The sequence below is a fragment of the Sphaeramia orbicularis genome, chromosome 17, assembly GCF_902148855.1.
Source record: "Sphaeramia orbicularis chromosome 17, fSphaOr1.1, whole genome shotgun sequence".
Taxonomy (NCBI): Eukaryota; Metazoa; Chordata; class Actinopteri; order Kurtiformes; family Apogonidae; genus Sphaeramia; species Sphaeramia orbicularis.
In genome coordinates, this window is record NC_043973.1 from 32,973,283 (window position 1) to 32,996,646 (window position 23,364).

The 23,364-nt window shown below is 33.5% G+C and overlaps 1 protein-coding gene across 3 annotated transcripts in view; it reads right to left on the reverse strand.

Annotated features, from left to right (window-relative positions):
• LOC115436991 (dual specificity protein phosphatase CDC14AB-like) overlaps window positions 1–11,208 on the reverse strand; it is a 33,493-nt gene extending 22,285 nt beyond the window's left edge. The window contains exons 1-2 of one of the 3 annotated variants that reach the window (XM_030160035.1): window positions 10,730–11,206; window positions 8,576–8,666 (exon numbers count right to left, since the gene is read on the reverse strand). In XM_030160035.1, the coding sequence (XP_030015895.1) occupies window positions 8,576–8,666; window positions 10,730–10,775 (137 nt within the window). In that variant the 5' untranslated portion in view covers window positions 10,776–11,206. Of the gene's footprint in view, window positions 1–8,575; window positions 8,667–10,729 lie in introns of all 3 variants that reach the window. The other 2 variants (XM_030160036.1, XM_030160037.1) reach the window with 2 other exon arrangements.
• Between the last annotated feature and the right edge of the window lie 12,156 nt (window positions 11,209–23,364).

The window sequence follows — 23,364 nt, forward strand, 5'->3', positions numbered from 1 at the left end:
TCTGTGAAAAAAGTGTTAAAAAAGAGAAATTACATGATAAAGTATTTACATTTACAAACTAGAAAAGCACTTGGAGAGCGCAGACCTCCTCCAAGGCAGATCAGTGCCTGCCACCCAAACTTAATCATTTGTTCCTTGTCCCAGTATCAACATTTCCTGAAATTTTCTTCCAAATCCATCCATAAGTTTTTGAGTCATCTTGCACACAGACAGACACACAAACCAACGCCACCAAAAACATACCTCCTCGGCAGAGGTAACTAACCTTTCACAATAAATGTGAATAATCTAAACAACCATGAACAACCTGAAATGTCTTAAGAAAAATAAGAGGAATTTTACCAATATTTGCCTGTTACTAAATGTTTTGTGCTGTTGTAGACCCACTGTGATCTGTAAGTTGTAATTCACATTTGTAAAGGATAACCTGAGGCAGAATATTATTGTTGAAATTGCAGTTTTACTTTTTTTACTTTTTTAAAACAAAGAGAAAAATGTGGAGTTATTATTTACAGGTTATTTTGTTACTATTTTACTGGTCCGACCCATTTGAGATTAAAATATTAATCCTTATCTAATGGGAAGTTCTTAATTTGCTCTTGTTCTCTTTGTCTATGGCCTTGTCTTTCGTGGCCTTCCTTCATTTTTTCTGTTTGATGTTTATTTATCTGACTTCCAGAAATGCTATTTTTGCTGATCCACACTTTGATCCCGCATTATTTGGATTATTATAAAACCATTCATCCCTGCAGGATGAAACAGGATGACATGCACAAAAACATGGTCATGTCCATCATTACAGCACCTTCCTCTACCACACCGTTACCTATAAAGGTGGCATAAAATATTTGTACCTCTTCTCATGAAATTACTATAACAACGTGATTTATTCTTGATAGATAAAGTTTAACTGGGTTTCAGTATATAATCATTACACATGGGTAAAGGTTATTACTGATGTGTATAAATAGGAATAAATACAGGAATGTGTATGAAATCAAAATATTCCAACTTTATGGGTAACAGTATAGTTTAGAAAGGAAGCATTTTTAATGGATTTGGGAATTTTTGAAATTATTTTGAATCTAAATCTAAGTACCTCAGCTCCTGAATCTTTACAGTTTATCCTGTTATTTCAGCATTTATGGTCATCTTGTTCTATCTGCACTGATTAATCTACCATCATCAGCCTTAATTCACTCGTTTTTTCCATTACAATCATGTTTTATTTTCCAAAAGTCAAATTCTACCACAAAAAACAGAAAACACGTTCATTGATTACGAGGATAATGTTAACCACATGATTTCTGAATAAGTATTTTCCACATAAATTAATGGTGCGTTATGTTAAAAAAACAAAAAAAACAAAACACATCCACACACACACACACACAAAAAGATCTACATTATCAGTATTATTTCATCAATTCTGTGCACACATAAAACTAAATCTACTTTTCCGTTGTGTTTTTTGGCTTCAACAAAATAAGCTGCTTTTATAAAACCTGGCATCTGACCATTGTAATGTCATGAAGAGCTCCTCACACTCCACCTCACATTCAACACTGCACTTTTTTAAAAACCACATTCAGGAGTAATAATAGATTTGAGGATATAAAGGTGCATGACATTTAGACTGAACTTGTTCAACTTTCGTGTCTTATTTTAGTGTTTTCTTTCATGTTGAGCTGCAACTTAAATTCCTTCATATGTGTTTGACTCAGTCACTGATTCATTATTTTAAAGAGTTTATTTACTTTTGGATTGATGCTGATGAAGAAGTAATGACTGTCTTCAAATTTTCTACATATCACAAATTATCAGACTAATCAATTGATTGTTGACTATTAAATTAATCTGCAACCACTGCTGATATTTGATAACGTAGTTTAAGTAATTTCTTAAGAAAAAAATAGTTAAAATGTTGTGATTCCAATTCAGATACACATTTTCACATATAATAGGTGATATTATAAAATTTAATGGTTTCAGTTCACTTCTATTTCATAATAAAGATGAGACTGTCATCGAGTAAAAAGTTCAGATCAAGTGCTAATTATAATTTTTATTTTAATCATTTAATTTAGTGCTTTCTTTTAATTTTGTTGATTATTTGGGGGATTTTGCTTCTTCATTTTGAAGAATTTTTTAAAAAGTTTTGTTTTTTACTATTTTCATTGTTCTTTCTTATCTTGTTCATCATTTTCATGATCTTCATTTTTCTTCATTTTATTGATTATTTTGTTTCTTTTCTTAAATATTTTGATGATTTTTTTTGGATTACTCAACTTCTTCTCATTTCATCTTTTTACTGTAATCATTATTTGATTCAGTGCTGATGTTTTATTTGTTTATTTTAATGATTTTTTTTTTCATTTTCTAAATTATTTTGACATATTTTGCTCAGTTTTTATTTTCTTTATTATTTTGTTTATTTTCTTGATTATTTTGATTACTTTTTGTTCATTCTCCTGACTATTTTGTTTTTATTATTCTGATTATTTTTGATTAATCAGTTCTATTTCTTTCATTGTCTCTTTATTTTTCAACAAATGACATAATTGAGGATATCATTTTAATAATTTTTCATCATATGTATTTAGAAGTAACCAATTATTTATACAGAAAATAGCTGAAAGTAACTTTTAGTTGCAGCCTGAGTGCATATTAACACTCAAGAAGTAAATGACACTTTATAATGATGCCTATAAGAGCCAAACTTGAAAAAGTGGAACTAAGGTCTTTTTTTTTTTTTTTTTTTGCAGCAATTCACTTGGTTATGGTTATAAATAAAGCTCATAAACTGGAAGGTACAGGTGAGTTTGTATGGAATGACCCTATTGTGTAGATTTTGCAGTAAAGTCCCACAGTGCATCAGAATGATTAAGTGTCTAGTCTGAATGGCGTCATCCAGTGTTTGTCCTAAATCCCTCTCCATCACCAGCTGCCGATCTCATCTTGACCTATATCTTACAGAGGGATCATAACCACAGACATAGCATGTATAGGAATGAATGGGCTCCAGGACAAACAAACAAACAAGCAAACAAACAAACAAACAAGCAAACAAACAAATCACTAATTTCAAACAACTTACTCTAACTGAGTGAATTAATTTAATGATGAACCTTACACAGATTCAATTACATATCTATAATTCTAATGCAGGGTCAATTGAAGTCATCTAATAATCAGTTCTAGGGATGTAACGACATGAAAATTTCATATCACGGTTATCATTATTATCGCAGTATTGTTGAAATTGTGCTCAAAATGTTCAAAAAGTACTTATACACACACTGAAATAATTTAACCAAGTTGTATTTTGAAAAATAAATTAAATAAATAAAATAATTGGCACAATGCAATTTCTGTTGGTAAAAACATTCAGCTATTAACCTTTAGTGGTCTGAGCCTATTTTGTCCATTTTTCAGTACTTTTGATTTTGCCTTTATATACTATATAAACAAATGTTTACTATACCCATGTTTGGGATCTGTTTTTTTTTTTCAGCACAACTTCTTTTATATCAACTGCCTATTATTTTTTTCACTTTAACCTACTATAAAAACATAAAAATATACAAAATCTGATTTGAAAAATGTTTATACTTTATTGCATAAATAACACAAAGATGCTTAACGTACCTTTTCAAAGACTTTAAAAGTGAATATTGGTTCTAAATATTAGGTATAGAAAATTAAAATTGTAATAAATTAAAACTATACTCAAATATTTGACATAAAAGCAGATCTTTACATAGGTGTTTTCTCTGGAAAAGTGTGGTAATCAAACACGGTTATCATGATAATTAGAATTTAAACGGTAATACTAACCGTCTGCAATTTTACGATGGTTTATTGTTATACCGGTAATCGTTACATCCCTAAATTAGACAAATGCAGGATGGAGTGGAGAACATAAGAAGGAAACCACACAATGATGGAGAGGGTTTAACACTGGATGTACTTGAATGTGTCAGAGCTGACGATGGCCCTGTGACATTCACTGTCAAAGAAAACAAATGTCACAAAGCAACACTTCCAAGTCCTCTTCCTGCACAGCTGATAATTTCATGCTGGAAAGTTTGCTACTGTGAAAATGAATGCTGGTGGCAAACGTCAACACATTCTTTACTGAAAATAATACTCTACTAAAAGTTGAAGCACTCATTCAACTTAATTACTCGAGCACAAACACAAAAATACTCAGAGTTAAGTACAACATATTATCTGTGTTGGATTTAGTTCTCATTTTAAGAAATAGATGACACTTTTTCTACATCAGGGCTGTCAAACTCATTTTAGTTCAGGGGCCACATTCAGCCTAATTCGATCTCAAGCAGGCCAGACCATTAAAATAATAGCATAAAAACCTATAAATAATGACCATTCCAAGTTTTTATCTTCATTTTAGTACAATAAAAAGCATTAAATTATGAAAATATTTACATTTACAAACTATCTTTTCACCAAAAAGATGTGAATAACCAGAAAAAAAAAAGAAATTTCTAAAGGGAAAATAAGCTACATTTTAACAATATTAGTTTTTGTCTTCATTTTAGTGCAATAAAAACATTAAATTATAAAAATATTTAAATTTGCAAACTATCTTTTCACCAAAAAGATGTTAATAACCAGAAAAAAAAGAAATTTCTTCAGAAAAATAAGCTAAATTTTAACAATATTAGTTTTTCTCTTCCTTTTAGTGCAATAAAAACATTAAATTATGAAAATATTTACATTTACAAACTATCTTTTCACCAAAAAGATGTGAATAACCAGAAAAAAAATTATTTTCTTAAGGAAAATAAGTTAAATTTTAACAATATTATGCCTCATCTTATCACTTGTACATGTGTATTATTCAACACAATGTTACACAAACATAATATTGTTGAAATTTTGAAGTGTGGAATGTGTAATTAAAATAAGAATGTCTACAATATTATCTGCCAACTTATTAACACAACTTAAAAATTGGAGCTACAAATCCACAAAACATTTAGTAACAGACAGAATATTGTTCAAATTGTACTTCATTTTCAGGTTGTTCACATTTTATCATAAGGGTTATTAGACTATTATTTGACTTTAGATCATACTGAACTCCAACCAGGTCAACACCACAGACTGTTCAGATCTTCAGTGTCATTTTTGCGCTCCATAAAATCATGCCGTGGGCCGGATTGGAACCTCTGGAGGGCCGGTTTAGGCCCACAGGCCGCCTGTTTGACACCTGTGTCAAACAAAGTCTCCATCTCTTGTCTGTTTTGTTTTATTACACCTTTTCAGTCGTACATGTGTTGCTATATAAACCAGTGTTGTCTTTTCTATGTTTTATCGTCCCATCCATGTCTTCATGTTGTAGCCTGGTCAGCCATCCGGTTTTCTCAGTGTATTCAATACTGACAAAACAGTCTGGAACTGCTCCCTTCGCTGTGAAATATAACCGATCTATTTTATACCGGACCAGTCACAAGTGTTGGGGATGGGTATTTCGCAATGCGTCATAAGCACCGACTTCTTTTTGTCACGAGTCAAAGTCAGTTCCAAGTCTGCAAATCTCTTTACACCTGTTCTTTGCTGCTCGATTCAAAATAAGGATTGATGTACAGATTACAGATTGTATTCTTAAGTTTCCCAGAGAAAAGCGTCACGTCTAACTGTGATTGGTTTACTCAGCGCCTGGTAGTCCCTCCCTCAGATTTAGATTCAAGCCCTGCAATTCCAGATGGATTTCTTATTGAGAAAGACAGATGGCTGGCCAAACTATTAATGTTAAGATGTAAAAGGAATATATTTCTTACTTCCAATCCTGCTTGTCTGTTCTAATTTCAGCCTAGATACATTTTGATATAAACTCACTGGCCACTTTATTAGGTACACCCATTCAGCTGCATTAACACAAATATCTAACAGAACCTCATGCATTTAGGGTTGTAGAAATGGTCGAGAAGATCTGCTGAAGTTTAAGCCGAGCGTCCAAATGAGGAAGAAATATGATTTTAAGCGACTTAGGACGTAGTATGGTTTTCGTTGTTTCAGAAACTGCAGATCTACTGGGATTTTCACATACAACCACCTCTAGGGTTTACAGAGAATGGTCCAAAAAAAGAGGAAATAACCAGTGCAACTCAGTAGGTGAAAATCCCCTGTTGATGCCAGAGGTCATTAGACAATAGAGTGGACCAACAGCAACTCAAAGAACCACTGTTTACCACTGACAAATGCAGAAGAGCAGCTCTGAACACACAACATGCAAAACCTTAAAAATGTGAATAACCTCTGAGCAACCTGACATTTCTTATGAAAATTTTTAACAATATTATGGCTCATCTCATTATTTACACATGTGCATTGCATCTTACAGATCACAGTAGATCCACAAAGGCTTAAAATACTTAGTACCAGGCAGGATATTGTTAAAATTGCACTAACTTCTCTTAAGACATTCCAGGTTGTTTCGATTATTCACATCTTTTGTGAAAAGATAGCTTGAAAATGTAATTTGTGTAGTTATACCTTTTTTACACTAAAACAAAGAAAAAAAATCTGAGTTTTCTTTTTTTTTTTAAGTTATTAACCTATAAAGACCCAGTACTACTTTTGTGGCAGTTCCCATATGATTTTTTTCCTTTAAATTCACCCTTTCTGAAATGATTTATCACCATTTATTGTAATATTATCATTTGTGTTTTGCATTGTTTCAGTGAAAATCATGTATTTTGTTATATTTAATTTACTGATCATGTAGATGTTCATAAAAGCTCAGATTAAAGTATATCAGAAAGAGAGGAACCTGAAGAAAAAAGTGACTTTTTCAACAAAATATATCATGAACTGAACAGAAAATAAGCGTCTCCATCCACTGGCATTTATCAGAACACACGGGTTTTACTGGTGAATTAATGTTGTAGAAGATGACTGTTTCCGCGGTAACTATGGAGCCTCTGAACGTCCAAGTGAGTCATATCTGATGACCATGAAAAGATGAATACCTGTATTTTACACCAATCACTGACATGGATTGATAGGATAAGTGGATCAACAGGTGTTAAACAGTTTAGATCAGTGGAAGACTTTGGACACCCAGTGGATGTGTGGATCTGTATGGGTTAAAATAGTATTTTACTGGTCTGATCCAGTTGAGATTGAATTGGTCTGTGGCCCCTGAACTAAATGATTTTGACACCGTTGACTATTAATATCTTGAGTGTGTTTTACAGTTCAGAAATTAATCCCACGGGCCAGATTGGACCCTTTGGTGGGCCGGTTAAAGCCCATGGGCCGTTTCTTTGTCTGTCCCTGGTCTAGAGACAGGAGACAAAAACTGTGTCAAAGAAAGGAAGAAGTAAAAGACCAGAAAAAAATTTAAACAAATAATAGAAGAAACAGAAGATAGACGGTGTTTTGAAACTGTGCAAATTCATTATGTATTTCTGTAAGTGTGAGTTCAGAGGAGAAAAATCAGTCGGACCTAATTTACAGTACATCAGTCTGATCTGAAACTGTGTGTGATCTGTACCTGTAGGTAGGTAGGTAGGTAGGTAGGTAGGTAGATAGATAGATAGATAGATAGATAGATAGATAGATAGATAGATAGATAGATAGATAGATAGATAGATAGATAGATAGATAGACTGTAAAAAATGACTGTAGAATTAACACCAAAAAGTTGTAAAATTGCAACATAAAAAAAAACTGTAAGTGACAATACGATGCACAGTTGTTTATTTAAAAAAGATTTTTGTGTCAATGATTAAATCAAATATAGCTGTAGTTTTTACAGGAAGAGTATATGAACAAAACCAGATTTGTATGTAGAAATGATGAATTTCTATTGTTTTTAGAAAATAAAACTGTAAATTGAAATACAATGTGGTGCCGTTTAAACTGCAAAGACCATAATGTTGAAATAACAGTGTATTTGCTTATATATATATATATATATATATATATATATATATATATATATATATATATAAGTTATAAAAAAGTAAACATTTAACAATGTACCATTTTAAATGTTTAAATTAATGGGTTGGTAGAGTGGCTCGTCCAATAACCAAAGGGTTGGTGGTTCCAATCCTGGCTCTGACTGTCCATATGTCCAAGTGTCCATGGAAGACACTGAACCCTAAACTGGTCCCAGTTGGACCTGGTGGATTTGGAAAGTGCTTCGGACACCATGAAGGTGGAGAAAATGAGCTAAAGAAGTGCAGTCCATTTACCTGTTAAATCCAATGTTAAATCTACATGTTTAAACTGTTAAATCTACATGTTTAAACTGTTAAATCTACATGTTTAAACTGTTAAATCTACATGTTTAAACTGTTAAATCTACATGTTACTCCATCAATATGTTTACAGTTGGATGTGTTTTTTACAGTATTGTTCTGGAAACCACAGCTGCCAGTTTTTTTCTGTGAAAACAACAGGATTTTTTTTACAGTGTAGGTAGATAGATAGATAGATAGATAGATAGATAGATAGATAGATAGATAGATAGATAGATAGATAGATAGATAGATAGATAGATAGATAGATAGATAGATAGATAGATAGGTTTTACCTCTCATATATAAACTCTTCATCTGTGCTGAAGTAGTGTGTGCTCGCTGTGTTCTTTGGCTTGACACGCAGGGTGGCGAAGTAAAGCCGGTCTGCAGGGACAGACAGACAAACACACTGTATTATTAATAGGTTCTCTGAGCTCAAGTTGAAAACCTGGATCACGTGTCAAAGACAATCTGAAAAGAAAACCAACCTGCTGATATGAGTTCTGATAAATGTGAACGTTGTCTTGAATGCTCATGTTCAGGTTCATATAACATTTCTTAAAGGGTAGATAAAGCTCTTAATAGTACTTTAAAGCACACACTGCACACTGTTACTTAACATGTTTAATGCAACTTAATCCTGGTACTACTCAGTACAAAAAAAAAAAAAACAGAACAGACTTGTGCAGTTATTTTTTTATGGTTGCTAATTAAAGCCCTCTAATGCTATTTTGTACTCATAATGAGCTTTAAATGATTAATAATGTGTATTTTTAGTTACACATCTGTGCCTTAGTGCAGGGCTTGTTCATTTGTTTTCACTGTATCACTGCATTAGTTTTATAATAGTCACTTACTGTATGTCTGTAACAGGCATTTTTTAAATAATTTTTTTTTAAATTATATTCCAGTCTGTAATAAAAGTTAGTATTTTTATTTCTAAACTTACCCTGGAAGTTTTAACAGAAATGAGAGGTACAGTACTGTGCAAAAGTCCTATAGTCTAATATCAGGTTGGTTGGTTTAGTAAACTTCTAATGACCACACATGCATTTCTCAGTTTCTGTTTTAAGATATAATCTGGATATATGTGAACTAAAGTTTCAGGAGTGTCCAAAAAAAAAAAAAAAAACTTCTATAAACCAAAGTGGTAGTATTTAGTGTGACTTCCCTTTAATGCTTTTGTTCAGACAATATGACATTTATTGCTTTAATTTTCGGATGTTTCCAGGTCTTATTTAACTCTTTTTATTCAAGGCAGATGTTCCTAATTGTTTGTGCTGCTTCTTCCAAAGAAGTTAGGGGTCACACTAAGTACTGACTTTAACCTTTACAACCCATTTAGTTCAGTTTTTGTGTCATATCACATATCACATATTTCTAGTATTTTCTTGTTGTATTTGAAGACAAGAGAATGAGTAATACATCTATATATCCAATCCAATCCAACTTTATTTATAAAGCACTTTAAAACAAATGCAGTGGACCAAAGTGCTGTACAGAAGAAATAATTCAAACCCAAATAGAAAAAATAAAATACAGGAGAGATTTTACCCTTTCATGCACAGTGGTCACTCCAGTGGACAGTTATTCTACAGGTGTTCTCTTGTATATTCATGGATTTTGTCGTTTTAATTCCATTTCAGCTGACACAGTGGACGCTAATGCATCACCCCATACACTGTGATTCATACTACTACTGTAAATTTGCTGTTCTTCATAAACCTGATCTGCACTAACATGTTTGAGTGGAAATCAGTTGCTTATTATTATTATTATTATTATTATTATTATTATTATTATTATTAGACTGTAATTAACATTTTGGTTTTTTTATACAATTTTTTTTTTTTTTTTTAACAAATTATCTGTTAAAAAGTGAGAAAACATCAGATTAGCTGCATTAAAAATGTTTTCATTTCATAGTTTTCACACACTATAACAGTAAATATGTTTCTCTACTTCAAAAATTAAACACATGGTTTCCAGCTGAGTGGACATTTTTGCAACTCCATGAAAAATAGGTTCATAAAAACAAAAACAAAAAACAAACCCAATAATAATCACATTGGTTTTTTTTTTAATGCTGAGAGGAATAAAAACACTCAGGAAAAAAAAGAATATTGATTAAGGCTCTCATAATTCATGCATGAAAGGGTTAAAGACATAGAAACTGTACAAAAAGGAACAAGTACTATAAAGAAGAATAAACAGAACCAAATTAAAGAATAAAATACAAGATAGATTAAAAAGCCATACAATTAAAAATAAATAAATAAATAAAATAGATAAATAAGAATAATAAACTACTACCAAAATAAAAACAATAGAATAAAGATAGTATATATGTTCATTTCAACTCTGCCAAAACAGTAAAGCTACAGGTGGTCTATGGCTTTAATAGTGTACTGTCTAGTTTGTGTAGTTATAAAATAAATGTTTCTTACCTTTAATAAACTCTGAAGCACCAGCCTGTTCATATTCTTCTGCCATTGGATTCTCTGACCTGTCACACTGCGCCTGTCTCCGTTTTGGATGGGTTTACAATAATATAAATTTATTTAAAAAAAAAAAAAAAGAAAAAAAAAAAGCCTCCAGTCCAGTGTAGAACAAACTGAAAGTGTCTTTTTGTGGGTTATCTTCCCAGAGGCCACTTCAGATGTCTCCAGAATATGACCAGGTCTGTTGAAACGCTCATGACCCAGTGTCTGTGATCCCAGTCCGATGATCCTGACATTCCTCAGAGATCCAAACTTCAGCACACAGCCCTTCAGCCTTCAGTCTGGAATTTAAAAACACTGATGGAAACGATGTCCGCACGGTCCGAGGAGAAGAAAAGGCTCCCGGAAAAGTATGACAGGCACCATGTGGGAATGAAACCAGGATAGTCGAGGTAGTCCAGTGCGAAGACGGAGAACAGACGCACGGACACAAACCAGACTGTGCGGTTTAATCTGAGGCTTTGCACATGCGCAGTCTGCAGCCGCTCGCACACAGGCTTCATGTGTTTGTGAGGACATGCAGACATCATGGAGAATGGAAGTGAACACACCTGACACCTGTACACTGTAAGACCGGACTTTGTATTTACTAAAATGCTTGAATTACAATGCACTTAAATGATTTAAGTTAAGTTTATGATGTCACTATAAAATGTTCAGTATATTCTACTAATTTGTAGACATAGTTGAAAGTACGAAAAAGTTTAAGTTGAATGGAATTAAATTACTCAGTTTTAGTCATGACCACACCTTTTAATCTTCGCATTGCATTGTGGGTATTGGGTATGTTGTTGAAAATATGTTAGTTTTCTGTGTAGGGGTTCAGCGGGGTTGTGGTGTTAGAGTTAATTTGGATTTAATGTGTGTATGGCAGTGTTTATTGGCCTTTTTGTGTTTGTTTTTGTGTTTTTGTAGAGCTGCACCATGAGTCAGAGCCAGAGAAAGAACAATGGCTTTACTGTTCATCTGAAACCCTGATTGTGTGATGAATATCATAATAATTTTGCATATTGAAAATAATTCCTACAGTAATGAACAGCATGGAGCCAACTTCCATTCATTATACAATACATTAAATTGAATAATCTCACAACCATTCAGGTCAGGGATAGGAAATTGAATTTGACTGTGTTAAAAAAAGTTGTTTAATCGATGACAAAGTACTCTGGCTGCAGTTGAGAAAATTAGTCAGTGTAACCTAAAATGCTGAATTGAATGGTTGGATAGTGGGGTTGATTTTACAACAGATTTAAAGTACAAATAACTTGTCTTTTAGTGTTTTCTACATGATAGTTTACATTCAATACTTTTAGCATTAAAGTTGAACCTTCTTAAACCAATTGATTAGTCGATCATTACTGAAATCATTTAAGTGCAATCACTTGCCTCAAATTTTTTGAGTAAACTCTACTTATCTGGGCTTACAGTGTATGCACCTGACTGTTTACCCCTGTATACACCTGACTGTTTACCCCTGTATGCACCTGACTGTTTACCCCTGTATACACCTGACTGTTTACCCCTGTATACACCTGACTGTTTCCCCCTGTATGCACCTGACTGTTTACCCTGTATACACCTGACTGTTTACCTCTGTATGCACCTGACTGTTTACCTCTGTATGCACCTGACTGTTTACCCCTGTATACACCTAACTGTTTACCTCTGTATGCACCTGACTGTTTACCCCTGTATACACCTGACTGTTTACCCCTGTATGCACCTGACTGTTTACCCCGTATGCACCTGACTGTTTACCCCTGTATACACCTGACTGATTCCCCCTGTATACACCGGACTGTTTCCCCCTGTATGCACCTGACTGTTTACCCTGTATGCACCTGACTGTTTACCCCTGTATATACCTGACTGTTTACCCCTGTATATACCTGACTGTTTACCCCTGTATATACCTGACTGTTTACCCCTGTATATACCTGACTGTTTACCCCTGTATACACCTGACTGATTACCCCTGTATGCACCTGACTGTTTACCCCTGTATGCACCTGACTGTTTACCCCTGTATATACCTGACTGTTTACCCCTGTATATACCTGACTGTTTACCCCTGTATACACCTGACTGATTCCCCTGCAACCCCAGAGGGAGCCAAGGGCTATGGTTTTTGGATTGGTTTGTTTGTTTGTTTGTTTGATAACACTCTAGCAGCAAAACTACTGATTGAATTCATCCTAAATTGGGTTTATAGATAACCAGTGACCCAGAATAGATGTGGTTACATTTTGAGAAAAGTAGGTCAAAGTTCAATATTTTTAATGACTTTTTCAAATCTTTTTTTCCCCATTTTCTTACAATGGGTGAAATCTCAAATGTCTATAAAAACATGTATTTTGTTTCAATTTACTTCAAACTTGGCACATATATAGAGGCAATTGACATGTTGACATCAGCACACACAGACATGATGACATCAGCTGGATCGATGCCAAAATAAAATCCAATACGTGTGAGGGAGAGGGGGTTTGTTGTGCCTGGAACCATTTGTTGCATGTTATGATACTCTATCCTTCTGTCCTTCTACTCCACTTCATCTCAGAGGTAAATACTATATTTTTATTTTAGAATAGAAAATTCTAGAATAGAATATTTTGGGATAGATATTCCAGAATATTCTACAATAGAATAGAATAGAATAGATTATTCTGGAATAGAATATTCTAGAATATTCTATTCCAGAATATTCTAGAATATTCTATTCCAGAATATTCTATTCTAGAATATTCTATTCTAGAATATTCTAGAATAGAATAGAATAGAATAGAATAGAATAGAATTTATTTGAACACACAATTTCACGTGCTTGCACAGTTGAATTGGTGTGGGATTTGTCAGAGGTATCCTAAAAAATACTGAACATAATACAATGAATAAAATATCAGGAAAAAAAATACAAGCATAATGAAATATTAAAAGCACTAAAAAAACACTCCCATGGTTACACAGGTTTACAAGTAAAATCCTTTAACTGGGACTTTGAGCTCAGAGTATGTTTAACATGTGGGTCTAGATAAGCATCAACAGTACATACACAGACATCATATGAAAATGACAGAGTACTTTGAGTATAAAAGTAATCAAGCACAACATCAACAGCCATTAAAATTCCTTTAACTCATACTATTTTTGTGCTGACTTCCGAATATTTTTGTATTACCTGCACTTTACCTTTCCAAAGGGATTTATCACCATTTGTTTTGCATTGTCCTTTATGTTTCAGTGAAAAGTAAGTATTTTCCTCTGTCTATTTAATTTACTCATTATGTAGATCTTCATAGAAGTCCGGAGAAAAGTCCAAGGTTATTATATCAGAATAGAGAAAAGTGAGGAAATCATTAACTGAACATAAAAAAAGTCAAACTATGGGTTTTATAAGTGAATCAGTGTTGCAGAACATGATGGTGTTTTTCATGTGTTGATATGATTAGTGTTTCAGGCGTTAATACACATTTTAGCTTTTGGTCACTGGTGGTTGTTTGATCTAATATAGACAGAAGGAAGAAACATTGAGACTGAAGACAATTACCACCAGTACTTTTTTTTTTTTTTTTTTAACAGACTCAGTTTTAAAGATATGATGGAAGCAACCTAAGTATATATTATAGGTGAGAACATTAAATCAATTAAACTACCAAACAGCATATAATGTAATTGACTATGTTCAAACTTACATTAAATATACCTTCGTGGGTAGTATTTCATGCTAGATAATCTCTGATACAGTGCTGCCAAAAAAACACTACCAACAGCATAAGCTCAACCTTAAACTCAACATTAAACAACTAGGGTGTGTATCATACATATTAAGTCAGCACTAAAATTAACTAAAAACGCATCATATGTAAAAGTAAAAGACTGAGAGGGGCCATTTTACAGCACATTAACCACTTTTACCTCAAACTTCAACTGCATTTTGTTGAAAATACTTACATAATGTCACCAAAGTGATGTTTTAATGCTAAACTTTTACAGATAGTAGAATACTTTTATATATGGTGTTTGTGCATTAGGTTTGCAGCTAAATTCTCCTCTGAAAACCAGATAAATGCTAAAATCTGTCCATGTTACACAAAAACATGTTCACACACACACACACACACACACACACACACACACACACACACACACACACACACACACACACACCCTGCACAGTATGTTGTTAAACCCATCCATTGATGATGAAACAGTAGATGTAGATATGCTTTTAATCCCTTTAATCTCCATTTACATAACACGTTTTAATACTAATATGTATATTATTGCTAAATGTCTTTTTTTTTTTTTTTACATTTTGATGGTCTTGTCTCTGAATGCAGTAACTCTGAACTCACTAAGACGAGTCATCAGGCTGACATTAATCGCTTCCATTACAGATTGAGGAATGTGGTCTGGTCACCCGAGGGTGCAGAGCCAAAGTGTGGGGAGCCAAATGTCTGAGCTGCCTGATCACCCAGCTGAGCTGTGAGCTTCAATCTGCGCTTGCATCACACTGTTGTACAAGTGTTTGTGCTGGTGATTACTTGTGCTTGGCTGCTTTGGAAAGAAGTTTTCATTGTAGTCACGCACTGCAAACTGCCTCCAGTAAATTATAAGGAGACGTTAAACAGTGTTCGGTTTATAGATGAGCGTTTCAGTCTTTTACTTCTCTGGTTAAATGCAGGGTTTCTGCTTCAACCCTTTATAGAGCACTCATAGAAATACTCTGTAATTTCAACTTTCAACCTTAGTGTTATTGGAAGACCTAGCAAGACTTTATTACTTTTGTGAAATTTTTCAAAATTTTATTATGTTGAAAATCAAGATCAATGAAGTTGCCATAAGTGGCAAAAAAGAAAAAAAAATCCAAGAAGTGTGTATATATGAAATACCCCAGAAAAACACATGTCAGGTGAAAGGAACATATTATAGAACACAGGTGTCAAACATGCGGCCCGTAGGGCAAAACCGGCCCACCAAAGGGTCTAATCTGGCCCTCGAGATGATTTTATGGAGTGCAAAAATTACCCCGAAGATCTGAACAGTCTGTGGTGTTGAATTGGTTTGAGCCCAGTGTGATCTAAAGTCAAATAATAGTCTAATAACTCTTACAATAAAATGTGAACAACCTGAAAATGAAGTACAGTTTGAACAATATTTTGTCTGTTACTACATGTTTTGTGGATTTTTAGATCCAATTTGTAAGTTGTGTTAATAAGTTGACAGATAATATTGTGGATATTGTTATTTTAATTACACATTCCAAACTTCAAAATTTCAACAATATCATATTTGTGTAACATTGTGTGTAATAATGCACATGTACAAGTGAAAAGTTGAGGCATAATATTGTTAAAATTTCTTATTTTTCTTAAGAAATTCAAATTTTTTCTTATTATTCACATCTTTTTGGTGAAAAGATAGTTTGTAAATGTAAATATTTTCATAATTGAGTGTTTTTTATTACACAAAAAATGAAGATAAAAACTTGGAGTTGTCATTATTTATAGGTTTTTATTATTTTAATGGTCTGGCCTGTTTGAGATCAAATTGGGCTGAATGTGGAACTGAACTAAAATGAGTTTGGCAGCCCTGTTACAGAACACTAGACCAACATCAGTGCTGATCCAGACCCCTGTCCACATCCACATCCTCCCTTTGAACATCATTCCTTACATTAGTACCATTACTTCACGGTACCTAACAAAGCAGGTACACTCACTGTTCATGCACAGGTGGACCTTACAGACCCTGTAGACCACATTGGACCTGAGACTGTTGATTCAGAAATTACCAAAAATAGTCACTTGCCCGATAAAGGATTAAAATTCTCCAAAGTGATCTAAGGTATCATTAGAGTGTTAAGAATAAGCAGTCCTGATATTATGCACTGCATTGAGATATAAACTAAAGTTATTTATAGCTACGGGTCAATGTATCACTGTGAATGTGTATGACCACTAGAGGGAGTAGTGAGTCTAATGGCGCACCCCAGATGAAGATGAGAACTACAGTCTACTCTCGTTAAACCGCCCGCCGTTATACCGCCATTTTCACTCACCGCCGACCAAAACCATTGCACAAAAATCCCCAATGCTTTATTCCATTAGCTACCACCATTTCCGCCTATCGCCATCCGCCAGCCCAGTTCCATGCACAAACAACACTTATACCATTGATTTCCCGACCGTTATACCGCCAGCGTGATTGCCATCGAGTACACATAAATTTTAACAATGCACTGAAACAAACGCGCCAGACGCTGATCGCGACAAGCTACGAGTAGGTCTACGGAACGGCCACCGTTCATTTATCGCAGAACACTCAGTAGGTCAGGATGTCGGGAAGAGGACGTGGGATTAAGCCAAAGCCTCAAGATGATGGGGTGTCATTTCCCGACACGGTATAATAATGTTTAAAATGTTTCCCCACTTTAAATGATCCCTTACAACATAACAGAATCAAGATTTATTTAGAAACGCAATTAGAACGGGTTAACGGAGGCAGCATAGACATCATATAGTAAAGACATGCACATTATGGACGCAACCCGTTGTAACGCCATTTTCGCTATACCGCCAATTTGGCCATGAACGGAAGTTGGCGGTATAACGAGAGTAGACTGTATTAAGACACAACTTTTGGAGTCAAAGAAAGTGACAAAGGGGTAAACGCAAGAAGCACTGCTGCAGAGTTGAATTATGAAGGTATGAAGTTATTATGTTGTGTTATAATGTTGAAGTTCCCCATTTGTTGATAGAAGGTTTCAGACTGTAGTGACGACTATAGTGCAGCTATTGACAACACAAACAGAGGTGAACTGTGGTTTTACTGAGCCTGTTTCCTGCCTGAATTCAAAGCTAAGCTAACAGAGCTATAGTGTAAACTATCATCAGGATTATAAGATACTGTGACATTCTGATCAGTTGTCTGAGTTTGGGTTTGAAGGAGGAAACTTGACATCTAAACAATTAGCCTCGCACTTTATTCAGTGAATAAACTGTCTGTGGTTTTAGTTGGCATGAGTGTGTTTTGGCATCTTCTCCACGTTGCTGACAGAACGTATCTTCATTTAATAGGACAGAAAAGAGCTAAGTGCTGATTTTTTTAAAAATGTACAATAGTGGAGGAAAAAAAGTTTTCGGACACCCTTAAAATTTTACGCAATCTCAAATATTATCATGAAATATTTGCAGAAAAATCTTTGTGTTTCAAAAGGAGTGGCTGTATCTGACAGACACAAACAAATGCAAATGATTTATTTTTGTTTTCATCAACAAAAAACAAAAGCACTAAATTTTTGACAGTTTCAACATGTCATGTCCTGGATGTGTTTCATTATCTGCTGAAACATCCAGTTTTGACCTTGACGGAACAGAGCATGTGCAGAATGGAATGTAGAAGCCAATAATGTATTAACAACCGATAACGTACTAAATTTGCCATTATTAAAATGTAATAGGCCAATAACATAATGACTGGCCAATAATGTAATAAAAGTGCTGAACCGATAATGTAATAACTTTTGGCCACTAATGTTATAACTTATTGGCTGGTTATTACATTATTGGCTCAGTTATTACATTTGCAAAGAATTTTTTTTACGGGCCAGTAACGTAATAACCAGCCAATAAGTTATAACGATATTAGCCAAAAGTTATTACATAATCTGTTCGGTTCATGTTGTTGGCCAGATATTACGGTATTGGCTTCTTACATTTTAAAAACGGCAAATTTATTCCGTTATTGTCCTTTATTCCGTTATCGGTTGTTATTACATTATTGGCTTCTACAGGGAACAAGTGGGTTTGGAGAATGGAATAATACTTAATACTTGGCAGAGTTCAATGACTTAAGAGGGATTCTTAATGTAATATATCACAAATGCATGGGGCGTCCAAAACCTTTTCCAACCACTGGGGCCTTCTCCATCTAATGTAGTCATTCTCTAATTCCTTCTGTTGAGAAACGGTGTCTCATCTCTCTGTCGCCTTTTCCAACAGCGTGCAACATTCCTCCAGTTTTATTTTGAGCTGTGCAGGAACCGCCCCATTCCCTTCATATGCACTCATTGGTTATTTGTGCTTATTTTACAGTCCAAATGCAGGAGAATACAGGTAAACAAGCTTTTCAGGTCTTATCTTAGATGGTATTTACTTCATCTTGGTACCTTCCGTCTAACCTCTAAGAGTCCTATTCCTGCATGGTCTTAGCTTCATCTGCTCCAGTTAGCCAATTAGACATCAGATTAACAGGACGAAGGGAATGAGTCGGGTCACAGCCGAGGACACACATCTTCTATCAACACGAGACACAACACAAGCAATATCTGAGTTAACAACTACTTTATGAAACAGATCAGTTTTTTTTTTTAAAGAAATTATAATAGATATTAATGAAAGACAAAAACAAAAGGGTCAATTTTTACATTTTTTTATGACAGAATTAAAAATATTACATTTTAGCTGTAACCTTTACTCTAACTTTTAACTTGTAACTACAGATAATCAAACTTTAGTTTAGACTACTAATAGTGGTGAATATAAACATATAGGTCAGTTCATGTCATGTTTTGTCAGTCTTAATGAAAGGCTGCCCTCTAATGTTTAACCACATTATGACACCTAAACCACTGACTAATTTGACATCATTTGCTACCAATGCAATGTTTACTAGAATGAGCTCCAACTTTTCCTGTAAAATTCTTGTAAAAAAAAAACAACAAAAAAACACACTGATATTGTTTTTTTTTTTCCCCAAACAGTAGAACAACAGTGGTAGAAGATGGATTCACATCCTTGAGTAACAGTCCCTATGTACTATTTCATAAATACCCCTTTTCAAGTATAAGTTCTGAATGTAAATTTTGGCTTAAATGAATAAAATAATTTGAATAATAGAATTTAGATCAAATGAAAAGTTGGTTTGACAACTAACTTTATGACTACTGACAGGAGAAGTGGTAATTATATTAATTATTTCATTTCAATAGCGCTGTTCGCTGAGTTGGACACAGTGATATAGTGAGCAGTTTGTGTCCTAAGGGTTGTCAGTTTGATTCCTTTGATCAGTAGACAAATTGTTGATGTTGTGCACTAACCCCCCCCCCCCCACCACCACCACCACCACCATGATTACAGTCACAGAGCTGTATTAATTGGCAGAAGAAAGTATATAGCGATAATTATCTGTGAATGAAGTTTCTAAATTGAAACAGAACAAAAGACACAAATGAAAATGATGTAAAATTATATGGATAGACATGATGGATAGAGATGGTAACAAGGTGAAACAAGAAAAGCACTCGGAGAGCGCAGACCTTCGCCAAGAGAGATCTGCCCCCCCTTCATTTTGTTCATTATTTTCTTCATTTTGTTTTATATTCATTTTTGTTCGTTTTGTTCAATATTGCCTTCATATTTGGTCATTTTGTTTATTGTTTTCTTCATTTTTGGTCATTTTGTTTTTATATTTTCTTAATTTTTCTTCATTTTCTTCATTATTTTCTTCATTTTTCTTCATTGTGTTTCTATATTCATTTTTCTTAATTTTGTTCATTATTTATATTTTCTTCATTTTTGTGCATTTTGTTCATTAATTTCCTTCCTTTGTGTTCATTTTATTTGATATTTTCTTCATTTTTGTGCATTTAGTTCATTATTTCCTTCATTTGTGTTCATTTAATTTCTGTATTTTCTTCATTTTTGTGCATTCTGTTCATTATTTCCTTCATTTGTGTTGATTTAATTTCTGTATTTTCTTCATTTTTGTGCATTTTGTTCACTATTTTCTTTATTTGAGTTCATTTAATTTTCAATATTGCCTTCATATTTGGTCATTTTGTTTATTGTTTTCTTCATTTTTGGTCATTTTGTTTTTATATTTTCTTCATTTTTCTTCATTTTCTTCATTATTTTCTTCATTTTTCTTCATTGTGTTTTTCTATTCATTTTTCTTAATTTTGTTCAATATTTATATTTTCTTCATTTTTGTGCATTTTGTTAATTTTTTCCTTCATTTGTGTTCATTTAATTTTTTATATTTTCTTCATTTTTGTGCATTTTGTTCATTATTTCCTTCATTTGTGTTCATTTAGTTTTTATATTTTCTTATTTTTGTGCATTTTGTTCATTTTTTCCTTCATTTGTGTTCATTTTATTTTTGTATTTTCTTCATTTTTGTGCATTTTGTTCATTATTTCCTTCATTTGTGTTCATTTAATTTTTATATCTTCTTCATTTTTGTGCATTTTGTTCATTATTTTCTTCATTTATGTTCATTCTGATGATATGAGTCCACTCCTCCTTCTGATTGGACCAACCCCCCCCCCCCCCAATCACCACCAAAATTTAATCATTTCTTCCTTGTGCCAGTATCAATATTTCCTGAAAATTTCATGAAAATCCATTCATAACTTTTGGAGTTATCTTGCTAACAAACAAACAAACAAACAAACAAACAAACAAACAAACACGCACATACGCACACAAAGCAAAGCGATCACAATACCTCCTGGCAGAGGTAAAAACACTAAGGTAAGACCAAAACAAAGAGAAAACACTAACTCAAGCCAAAAGTTATGCAACAAAATGCAACAGAAGACAGATGCAACAAAACAAAATGATGTGACAGATGCAACAAGAAAATAAAAATGAATGAAAAAATTAAATGAAAATACCATAAAAGATGCAACAATGACAAGAATTAAATGTGAATTTATTTAATAGGCATCAGTTGTAAAAGGCACAATGAGATGACAGTGGCAAAGCGAGATGAACATTACGTACAAGATATAATCAGACAACAATGATGTAACAGGACAAAAATGAGATAAAAGATTCAATAAGACAAGGCTGACATTATGTAAAACACATTAAAATAAACTAACACAAAACTAGAATAGTCAGAGCTAAGAGGCTTAAAATGACATAAAACAGAACAAAACCAAAATTATTTAACAAGACAAAAAATGAAAGAAGATAAAAATCATACAAGATGCGTCAAAATAAAAGATCAAAGATACAACATGTAAAAGATATGACAAGATGAAAATTATGTGAAATATGCAACATGTTGAAAAAAAGACAAGACAGACATGATATAACACACATAAAAAGATAAAAAAGATGCAAAAAGCCTGACAAGACATTTGAGCCTGTGCTGATGGGGATTTCTTGCCATTTATTGTAAAATTATCCTCTGTATTGTGCATTTTTCAGTGAAAATTGTTTTTTTTTAGACATTTTCCTCTATTTAACCCTCCGGTATCCTGTCCTCCAAGGCCTTTACTAAGCACCAAGTGTGTGTTTTTGCCACACTTGTGGAATAATGTCAAAAAAATTTTCATACAGTTTGTTTTTAATTCTTTTACACTTTTTTTTTATTTCATCAACTTGAGCTGTAAATAATAATACCAAATACTCAATAACTGTCACATTTTTAACCCTTTAAATGCTGTGTTTGTAATGTAAACAAACCATTTTTTTGGATGCAAAAAACACAAAAAAATATATTATTTTTCAATATACTACATAAAAAGTGGATCACATATTATTTGATTTTTGCAGTCTGGCATATGTCAATGATTAACAGCAACATTAACAACGTTAATAAATTAATCTAGACCCTCACCTCTCAAATGAAGCCCAGATATCAGTAAAAGCAGGATTTATGCCTTAATGGCTTTCGGATCAAAAACAGTGGTTATAATGTTAGAAATAGTACGTTTTAGGCACACTTGGGACACAGATGCTGGTCTTGTAATTTTCTTTTGTTTACAATGTGCATATTTTAGTTGGTGGCCAGAATTTTAAAGATCATGCAAAAATGAACAACTTTTGAATTATAACCTTATTTAAATTGTGAAAAATAATATGAAGTTTTTAACATGAAGTGCAAAGTGTGCCTAAAAGGCGCACCCGGATACTGGAGGGTTAATTTACTGATCATGTAGGTGTTCATAAAAATAAAGAGTAAGTCAAAGATTATTGTATCAAATAAGAGAAAAACAGAAAAAAAAGTGACTTTCTCAGCTATCGTCATTAACTGACAATAAACCAAGTGTCTACAACCACTATCCTTGGTTAAATTACAGGATTTTTAGAGTTGAATGAGTGTTGCAGATGATGACAGTGTTTCCATGTTCACAACGGAGCCTCTGAACATCCAAATGGATCATATCTGATGACCATGAAAAGCTGAGGAACTGTATTTAACCTGAAATAATAAATGTATTGATAGGATGAATCAGTCACAAGTTATTAAACTTTTTACATCAGTAGATGCTTTCGGCTGCTGGTGGCTGTTCAGGTCTTTGAGGGTTAATATTTATCATATCTGTTATTCCTCACCTGTTACTTCACAAGGTGTAAATGGGCTTATATCAGATCTGTATAGTTATCATCTTAATGGACTTTTGTAGATAAACACACATGAATGAATGAAAGTCCAAGGGGCAGTGGCAGAAAGAGGAGGATGGAAGAGGAAAGGATGAGAGCAATTAGACCAAGAGGCAGGATATGGAGAAGAGAGAAAAGAGGCTGCAGCATGTGGTCAGAACGTTCCTCCAGCCCCTGTCTGTC